Source organism: Cynara cardunculus (genome assembly GCF_001531365.2).
Source record: "Cynara cardunculus var. scolymus isolate 2C chromosome LG 3, CcrdV1, whole genome shotgun sequence".
Taxonomy (NCBI): Eukaryota; Viridiplantae; Streptophyta; class Magnoliopsida; order Asterales; family Asteraceae; genus Cynara; species Cynara cardunculus.
Genome location: NC_037530.1, coordinates 34,484,945 through 34,495,394, shown reverse-complemented (window position 1 = coordinate 34,495,394; position 10,450 = coordinate 34,484,945). Strand labels below are relative to the sequence as shown.

At 35.8% G+C, this 10,450-nt stretch overlaps 1 protein-coding gene across 6 annotated transcripts in view; it reads right to left on the bottom strand.

Annotated features, from left to right (window-relative positions):
- The window catches only part of LOC112508906 (callose synthase 10), a 54,856-nt gene extending 46,595 nt beyond the window's left edge, over nucleotides 1-8,261 (bottom strand). For 4 of the 6 annotated variants that reach the window (XM_025113749.1, XM_025113745.1, XM_025113746.1 and 1 more), the window contains exons 1-4: nucleotides 7,804-8,261; nucleotides 6,487-6,584; nucleotides 6,116-6,279; nucleotides 4,730-4,853 (exon numbers count right to left, since the gene is read on the bottom strand). In XM_025113749.1, coding sequence (XP_024969517.1) covers nucleotides 4,730-4,853; nucleotides 6,116-6,279; nucleotides 6,487-6,584; nucleotides 7,804-8,011 — 594 coding nt within the window. In that variant the 5' untranslated portion in view covers nucleotides 8,012-8,261. The remainder of the gene's footprint in view (nucleotides 1-4,729; nucleotides 4,854-6,115; nucleotides 6,280-6,486; nucleotides 6,585-7,803) is intronic. The other 2 variants (XM_025113744.1, XM_025113747.1) reach the window with 2 other exon arrangements.
- Between the last annotated feature and the right edge of the window lie 2,189 nt (nucleotides 8,262-10,450).

Here is a 10,450-nt window from a genome sequence, read left to right as displayed (position 1 = left end):
TTGGTCCACTGAAATATTTCTTGGGTATTGAGGTATCTCGGAATCACAAAGGAATTTGCCTATCTTAACGAAAATACTGCCTTGACATACTACATGATTCTGGCATGATCGACACGAAACCATGTGAAGCTCCTATGGTTCCGAATGTAAAGCTGAAGTCTGATGATGGGGATCCTCTTGAGAACCCAGAGAAGTACAGGAGAATTGTGGGACGGCTGAATTATCTGACAATCACACGTCCCGATATTGCCTTTCCGGTAAGTGTATTGAGTCAATTTATGTCGTCTCCAAGAACTACACATTGGGATGCAGTCTGCCATATTTTGAAATATCTGAAGGGAGCTCCTGGTTATGGCATCAAGTACCAAAACCATGGTCATTATGTCATAGAAGGGTTTACTGATGCAGACTATGATGGAGACCCTACAACCAGACGGTCAACAACAGGCTATTGTATCTTTGTGGGAGGGAATCTGGTATCTTGGAAAAGCAAGAAGCAGAATGTTGTATCAAGATCAAGTGCTGAATCTGAATACCGTGCAATGGCTCAAACTACTTGTGAGTTGATATGGCTGCGTAATCTATTGGGAGAGATTGGATTTAATCAATCTAAACCGATGAATTTATGGTGTGACAATGAGGCAGCTATCCATATTGCAAGCAATCTTGTATTTCACGAGAGAACTAAGCATATTGAAATAGATTGTCATTTCACTCGGGAAAAGCTTGAAGATGGATCTATTTCAACCTCTCATGTCAGAACTAGCAATCAATTAGCCGACGTCTTCACCAAAGCATTACCAAGGAACCGAATCACATCTTTTTGTAACAAGCTGGGCATGATCAATATATATGCTCCAGCTTGAGGGGGAGTGTTAATTAAGTAACCTAGTTATGGTAATGTGTCCAAGCCCGATGGGCTTTAGGGTTAGGGTTTCCCGTGTAATTATGTCTATATATAGTGTCTCTCCTCTTGTAAATTTGAATTTATCTGATTAATCATATAATAGAGAATTCTCTCTAATATCTCGGTCCTAGTTCTCTCTGATTACACTTACCATGGTCGAAAGAGAATTTTAAAGTCAAAAACGTTCAAACTTACTAGGGTGGTGAATTTCGAAATCTCCTTTCTTCTCATCCCTTGGCATTGTTCATCGTCGTTCATGTCCTCACACCAGTGAGCAAAGCGGCTTCGTGGAACGATGCAATCGACATGTCGTTGAAATTGGTCTCACTCTGCTTGCTCAATCCAGTGTTCCTCAACGTTTCTGACATTACGCCTTTGATACTGCTATATACCTAATCAATCACATGCCTTCACGAACCTCAACAAACAAATCATCGTTCGAACATCTCTTCAAACGATCTCCCAGTTACTCCTTTCTTTGGGTCTTCGATTGTCAACGTTTTCCTCACCTTCTACATACAACCATCACAAAAAAATTGACTTTCGGTCAACCTCTTACGTCATTTTTGGCTATAGTCCTTTCCATCATGGCTATCGCCTATCGTTGCCTTGACCTGTCGATCTAGCGTTTATACATTGCTCGTCATGTTCGCTTCGATGAAGACCACTTCCCCTTCGCTATTACTACTGTCCCCACTTCCTCACCTACATCATCATGTCCCTACACCTCCTCGATATCACCTCACGTGGTAACCGACAACACTCCACTTGTCGCTTCATCTCCTGTAATACCTGATCCGCCCAGTTCACCACATACTTTCTCGCCCATCTCTCAATCTTCTCCTAAACCCACTTCCCCTTTAAACCATGATCCAAATACCAGTGGTTCATCTCCATTATCATCCACTTCCTCCTCTCCATCACCACCACCGCCTCTGCCTCTGCCTCTGCCTCTGCCTCTGCCTCTGCCTCCGCCTCCGCCTCCGCCTAGACAACTTCCTCCTAACCTCCGGCCAACCCCAAACAACGGGTTCCCTTTGATCTCTCGGCTAATCTTACCACCACCTCCACTACACCTATTGAACCAATCTCGTTTATCATTGCCAACAAATCTCCTGAATGGCGTCAAGCTATGGTCGAGTACTCCTCTCTTGTTAAAAACGGCAAGTGGTATCTGGTTCCTTGTGATCATGATACTAATGTTGTTGATTGTAAGTGGGTTTACAGGATAAAACGGGACAAGACATGTGTCATCACTCGTTACAAAGCGAGACTCGTTGCAAAAGGTTTTCGGCAACAACATGGCATTGATTTCCACGAATGTACTTAAGTGCAATTAGTATAACGTAGAGGGCACTCCTATTTAATTAGTATCTCTATATATAGAGACTGATTGTAATTAGATTACATATCAGATCAATATACAAAACCCTTTTGGTTTATTTATAGCCGTTAAAGTCCCAACATTTGCAAGTGCTAATATTCTTGGGTGTGAGTGGGTTCACAACTGTAAGCATAACCCTGATGGCATCACTAGTCACTACAAGGCACAACTGGTTGCTAAAAGGATTTCTTTATACCGAAGGTGTTAACTTTCATGAGACATTGAGTCGAGGGATCAAGCCCTCTACAATCAAACATGTTATTTTTCTTGCCTGCACACTTGGTTGGGACTTTAGACATGTTGATGTCAATGATGTCTATCTACATGGAATACCAAGGGATTGTTTACTAAACACTTGTCGCTTCTTACCGGGTAAGTTTAACTAACCCTATAAGAATAATGTTGTTTACCCACACCCTCTGACCCATAATGTCGTTGACCGAGATGTTGTCCCGGTAAGGATCAAGAGCCTCACCTAGTCGGTTAGCATTTACCCAATTAGTGTTAGTAAACAACCCCTAAGCCTATTCATATGGCTTAACCGCTTTGATTTGTTGATTCTACAAAACCTCGTCAAGTGTCTCTCAAAAAGACAATTTATGATCTTAGGCATACTCCTCGAGCGTGGTTTGACTAGTTGCCTACTGCTTGTTCCCATTGGTTATTCAATGTATATACTACTTTCACTCATATATGTAATGTCCTAGTCCATGTGGACGATATTATTAGCACATTCAGCTCCAGTGAGTTTGTTACTTCATCTAATTCATAAGCTATGCGATTGTTTTGCACTTAGAGATCTTGGCAAGTTAAGCCATTTCCTAGGGTTTAGGCTACTTATACCAATCCTAGTATTTATTTGACATTTCTTCATCGCATAGGCTTAGTGGTTGTAAGCTACTATCTATTCATGTGTCCAAGCGGACAATGTCCCTCTGTATAGCTTGGCCAATAATTTACAGTATCTTGTCCTTATTCGTCTAGAGATTGTTTATGTTGTGACTATCCTTCAAGCGCCGACTGAACTTCGCAGTCAAGTGGATTCTTTGTTATTTGAAGAGAACTAGTAAGCATGCGTTAGTTATTCAGAGGTCATCTGAATTTTCAGGACATGCTTACTATGATGCCGATTGGATTGGTTTACCCAGGTTATCAACATTCTACTGTTGGATTAGGTATTTCTCTCGGAAGGAAATTGATCGGTTGAAGTTCCAATTGCACATGCTCCATACTAAAGCTTAGTATCGTGATCTTCAGTGGCTATTATCGAAAGACATTGGTTGATATCTTTACTTCATGAGATTTGGCTGCCTCTTTCTCGGTCTCTCTTTTACGGTGTGATAATATTTGTGCCACATACTTAGTAGTTAATCTCGTCTTCCATCAGCGTACAAAGCATATCAAGATTGACCTTCATTTTATCTGAGATATCGTTTTGTATGTCAAGCAGATTATGGATATGCTTACCAAGGGGATCTCATTGCCTCGGTTTCTCTTCCTTCGTTCCAAGCTTCTCATCAATGATGTTTAGCTTGCAGGGGAATGATAGACATTTATAAAGGGGTGATCTTATCAAGACAGATAGATTGTATTAAGTTGCCAACTAACTTACTCCTAAATTGTCTAAATATAACATTCACATTATTATATATGAACTCTTTCGTAATAATATCTTACACTACATTCTCTCTCTCTCTCTCTCTCTCTCTATATATATATATATATATATTTACTCTATATAACTTTCTTCCTCATGTCAAATATAACACAAATTAAACAAAATAGAGAAAATGGTGGCGATTTGAAAGCCATATGAACCAAAGACATGCGTTTACCCGTGGCCTCATCTTCCCATTTTTTAGTCTCCACATCCGTTGGTGTCAATTAGTTCATAACATTTAAGAAACCGATAGCGTTGTAACTTTTGAACCAAAAATACCTTATATTTATCTACAAGCATTGAGGATGCTTGTAGAAGTTAAGGAAACAAAATATTTTAATTAAACATATAAAACAAATAGATTTTTAACCTCAACAGCAGGTGGCAAGTTGTTCAAAAAAGCACCAACTATGTAGAATAGTTGACGACATAACTTAATTTGTCTGGAAAAAAATGGATTGTAGGCAAACGAACCATTTACAAATATTTCAATGCCAACAAATCAATAATATTTAAGCACCTCTAGCATTGCAACTCTTGACCAAAAGCCAAACTAATAATCATATATGAGCATTAAGCATTAAGGATGTTTTTGAAGTTGAAAATAACATAGTGGGATCAAATATAAAAAAATAAAGCAATCTTGAATCCCAGAAGCAAAGTGAATAGAAATCGACAATATAATTTATCAATTGCAACTATCTTGAGTATTTTAGGACATAAAATTTAGATGGTGCATGGATTTTGTTAACTCGTAGCGAGAAGAGTGAAGAAATACCTCTTCTTTAATATATCTTCCAACTCCATCAGGCGCGGCTTCTTTACTAAGGACCTCCATTACCTCGACAAGAGCTCTCAGTGTGGTAAATACCTTTCTAGTTTCTTGAGATCTTAGTCCCAAGCTGAAAACCATATAAAAAGTTTTGGTGAGGCTTTTTGTTTTCACAACTGACATTACATTTTCAGCATAACTCAAGAAGTATCATGTTCAAGCCCAAACGATAAATGCAAACAAGAATCAAGACAACAAATGTTGTTCAAGGAAAGAACAAACAATTAACATAAAAACAAGAAATAAAGGTGAACAGAGGAAAATCAGAAACCAGTAACCCCCTCCTAAGACAGTAAAAAGAAATTAAAAACAAGAGCCCTACAAGTCTTTGATGATAGATGTAGGGAGCGGAAAATTATCACTCGAAACAGTGTCATTTAGCCTTTCAGGCATATACATGTCACATTATAAGCATGTCAAAGTCGTTATTTATAAACAAGCCTAAGCACCAATTAAAATATTGGTGCTCTGAAACAGAACTCTGAAACCATAGAGTCACCAGACCAATGGGTGGCATGTGTATCAAGTCACTAGACCAGTGCTTGTTTAGGCCTGTATCCAGGACTATCTTGACCCTTCAGTTAGATGTACTTCATCAGCAAATGTGTTACAATGACGAATAATAAAGCAGATGCCAATGCGTGCAGCATATATATAAGTTGCTTGAGTTGCTAATTGTTGCCACCAATAGAGTTCAATCAATTCATCACCCAAATAGATCGATACAAACATGCTCCAAACTAATACCCAGTTATGTAAAGATACTAAATTGGAACTCAAATATCACATCAGCTAATACCTAAAACGGCTTAATAAGTTACTAAAATCGGTGGTGCTTGTATATTAACAAGCTAATTTTGGCCAGTTTCTCTGAAGTGTAGCCTAGAGTGTGAATGTGCTTATGGAAAAATAGCTTCCAAATACTCCCTTGGTCCCAAAATAAATGTTCATAATGAAAAAACACACATGTTTTAGAAATGTGTAGTTATTACAATCTAATAACTAACAGAATGACAATTTTACCCTTCATAATGAAGTACACAATTTTATAAACATACAATTATTCCATCAATAAATTTCTCCATCTCATCAACTCTTAAAATATGTGTGGGTCATAATTTAGGCTAGAGTTGGAATTTTAGTAAATTATAACTATCTAGTCTTGAAAGTGAGCACTTATTTTGCGACAAACTGAAATAGAAACATGGACACTTATTTTGAGATGGAGGGAGTATAAAACTAGAAGACATAATTCACATATGCACGGCAACTCGATTGCAAAGAGGGGTGTGTATGAGAACGGTAGTACCACAACAATGCACAAAAGCATACCCTCCCATATCAGCACTGAAGGTTCCAGATTCAAGCATTCTTCGTTCCTCTCTCATAATCTCATCAACTCTGTGCACTCGTTTGTAACGCTGATAAAAATCCCACAGGTATTGAGCATCACGGTTACGGTCTATTCGCTCCCCCTCCTTTTTGGCTAGTTTTTGCTGCAACAAATATTGGACTTCTAAATATTTTGTTTATCAATATTGAATTACATTGTATATAAAACCATGACAATCAAGCTCATCAAAGGCTCAAATAAACAATTTGAATAATGAAGGTAGATTCTCGAATAGTTTGGCCCCTGAAATCAAGAGAAATGGCGCTACAATATAGCAATTCACACACATACACTCAAATATTTGCCTTACCTTGATCACGGACATCAAACCGGTCTTAAACTGAAGAACTCCTCTTCCATCGCTATTGGGGTCCAAATTCTGAGCCATGGAATACGCCTGCTCACACACTAAGGTTTGAACAATGTAGGTTGTTTAACAGTCAGATATTCATAATGAATCCCCAATTTATAAAACTATAAGATTCCACAACCTTGTGTTCAACCAAAAATAGTGGAAAGTCCCTATGGAAAGGAATCAAAGCATACAAGGTACATGACACCAAAATCTTTTCAAACTCAAGAAAGTCAACACGAAAGTCATATTCTGGCATGTCAAGTTTGTATCAAACCACTTAAGTTACATCATTAACTTTGGAGCAGGACAACATGCCTGTCCATTCAAAAATATATGTGGACTGTGGACGCATGATAAAGAAGGAGATAGCTCTTCAATCAGCTTCATCCAGTACACAATAAATAAAACAAAAAATATTATAACTACTGCATTGAAGATGTTATATGTTTTGTACTTCCCTTCACATGACAACCTCCTTAAGATGTTACCTTCAAATATTTCTGCACCATGTACATGATCAGACAGCATTCCTTATAAATCTATGCCAAGCTTTAGAATATTTATTTCTCAAAAGCTTCCCTCAGTAGCAGACAGACATATTAATCATTACCCTTGTGAAAATGACAGATTGTTTAGTGACTTGAATACGGAATTAAGAGCCATGGATTTCTCTCAAGACCTAGAAGACGTGTTAAAAAGTAGGTGCATAATGGCTTAACTATATGTTTACACTGTTCGGGAATGGCCAAGTTTGAGTATTTTTGCATTGTTCTTGGTATTCAGGGTTCCTTTTCTTTTACCACGTCAATCTTTTTGTTGGATGATTCAGGCCAGAAGGAAGTTGAGAAATAGAAAGACTCCCAATTAAAATCTTAACTCCAACTTAGATTTGGTGTCTTCAAAAAGAACGCATATAGAAAACTATAAACACGTTCAAAGTGCCATCTTTCTGAGTAAGATGGGCATAGATTCTAGGGTAGTTCCTTCATTTCCAAAATGATGGCCATAATTTCAGTTCAAATATCGAAGGGGTTGGCTTTCAGCTCCAACTTTGATACAAAATTTAAACTTCCTCTAGGCTGTTTGCCAATCACATTGAATTGTACCAGTATTACAGTTTACAGATAGAAGAATGATGGAGTTACTTTGGCAAACAAAAACCACATTAATCTCTTCGAAAGGTACTAAGTTCACATCAAGAATTGAAGTGTAGCTCTTTTCAGATGAGGCGGAGAGAGTATAACAGGCATACATTAAGCAATATTAACTTACATATTCTAGCAACATGTGCATCCTCAGGTTGAATCTCATCAGCAGCCTGTAAGATCGCATTGATATTGGTGGTCCGCTGAAGTGAATCAGGAACTGCACCAGCGAGCCCACTGGCCTTTCTTTCATGACTTTGACCGGAAACCCGAAGCTGCTCTCTCCCGAGAGTAGCTCGGACCAGCCTCTTCCAGTTATCATAAACTTTCGCCATCTTCCAAGCTGAAATTCAACTCGAAAGACCTAATTTCACTATATACGAATCAATCAATACCTCAAACTGTAAGAGATCTGACTATAAACCCTAAAGAAAACATCCCAAGACTATTCAAACAAGGAACGAGTACGAGCTCTACGCGTTGTGTGTAGCTTCTTCAGATCAGTCGAGACGGCGTTGTGGCGTTACTGTAATCATGTGTCGTACAGCCTACTATTACTAACGTATGGATATTTTCCGGTTCGTTGGATGGATACTTGAACGGGATCGTGCGGCGAAAGTAATACGGTTGTCTGGCTTGCTTTGGTTTGTCGTTTGTAGGTGATTGCCACTAGGCACGTTTCCCTGCCCGCTCTTTGGGTTTAAAAAGCATCGTGACTCAAGTTAAAAGTGATTTGACCTCATAAAGAATACCTTTTTTAAAATAGGGTTCAATTTGACAATTTTAAAACCATTGGACCATTGATATTATAATCCTATAAGTACAGGGGGTAATTTGTAAAAATATTTTGTATCTATAGTATATACCACCTTATAAATCAGATTTATCAAAAATCTTAAAAATAATTTTTAATGCACAAATTACTAAATATTTATGTACAAAGTCTTAAAAACAACTCATAATGCATTAAGTATTATTACTTTATGCATTTAGTTTTAAAATCTCCTAATTTACAATTAAAATAACATATAGTACAAGTTACCAATGTACGTTACTAACTTTTTTTTCATGTTCCCTGGATATTTTTGACACCTTTCACTCATGTCTTCACTCTCATACCTCTATGTCTTCTCTTCATCCCCCAATGTGATATTCAAATTGATATTCACCTTAAGTCATTAAAAGTTATCTCATTCATCTCTCATTCAATTACTCTAGAACTCTCGGTCTCGCTCCCTTGATTTTTTGCTCTTGGTGTAAATCAACTACATTTGTGGAGTCGTTTAAATATGTTGATTTTTAAATATATTGGATTTTATACTGTCATACAATTTTTTTTCATTGATAGACTGTAATTGAAATCATAACTCTTATTTATTCAAATTGTATTAATATGTAAAGACCAAGTGTAACTTATATCATTGTTAAATATTTTCTAATAAAACCAGTGAAACTTTAAAATCATAAAAATTCATGGTTTCCGCCGCATTGCACGTGTACACAACTAGTAATAATTAATGAACACTACGACCCCTATACTCTGCTGGTTTCATCATCGTGAAAGCCCCTTTATTCTTCAAAAGGTTAAAATAACAGCTAAAAGTTGAAACCCAAAGTATTTAGAGGTTGTTTGGTTAAGTTATTAATGGATAAAGATGTCTGTATGGATTAATCTGTCTTTATATATTGGGAAAGTTTTATTTGAGAAAGTTTTTTCATAAATGAAAAGAGCATTTTTTTTTTAAATGACGGACCCATAAATTATTTTGAACGTATGCACATTTAAGATTGATCAAGGAGTCGTAGAATCGCCGTTAATGCAGGAGAAGTCATCACGATATGACCGAATAAAGGTTAATTATGTCAATTTGGAAAATAAATTATATTTTTTCAAATAAATTTATTTTTTGTTTTTTAGTTGATTTTCTAAAATTTTCTATTTTTTATTTGTTTTTTATCTTTCTTTTTTTGTATTTTCAATTTTATTTCTTATAACTTTGATAATATAGTAAAAACCGATATACCAAATTAAACATATCTGCATAAGATTTTGGTATTTTAAGAATAATTTTTATTAGATTTTTTCAATTAATTGTTGATCATAAAAATTGGTAATAATATATTAATAAACATTTATTTATTAGCTTAGCAATGAAGTAAAGTCGCATGGTTTTTGTTGGATGAAAGTACGGGTGACAAAGCACAGACATACATTTATAAAAGTTATATTTAAATTTTATTTTAATCATTTAAATCTTATTAATTTGGTAGCATGTCTTCAAGTAAGGGGTCGTTTACCCAATTGCTTACCTGATAAACGCTTACTGATAGAAATCAACACTACAAAAAAAAACTTTAAAAAATCGAATTTGAAATAATATATATATATATATATATAATCTATACTATCTATACTATATTATAAAATATTTGGCTAAAACTTTTAAAAACTCTTAAACCGTTCATCCCTAAACGATTTCATCTCTATCCGATTTCATCACATATCTGAACTCGTGTAACTAACTGCAGATAAACACAATCAAATACAGAATAACATCTCATTTTAAATCTAAAAAATCTAAAATATAATTAGTATAATCATTAAATTCTCACAGAATACTTAATTATTATCTTTATAAAATTTATAATATTAAACCAAAAATAAATTATTTTATTATTAAACTTAAATTAAATTATATAAAAAATATATATATTCTATATTATAAATCATTTGACAAAAACTCTTGAAAACCACTTTTTATACGTAAAGTACT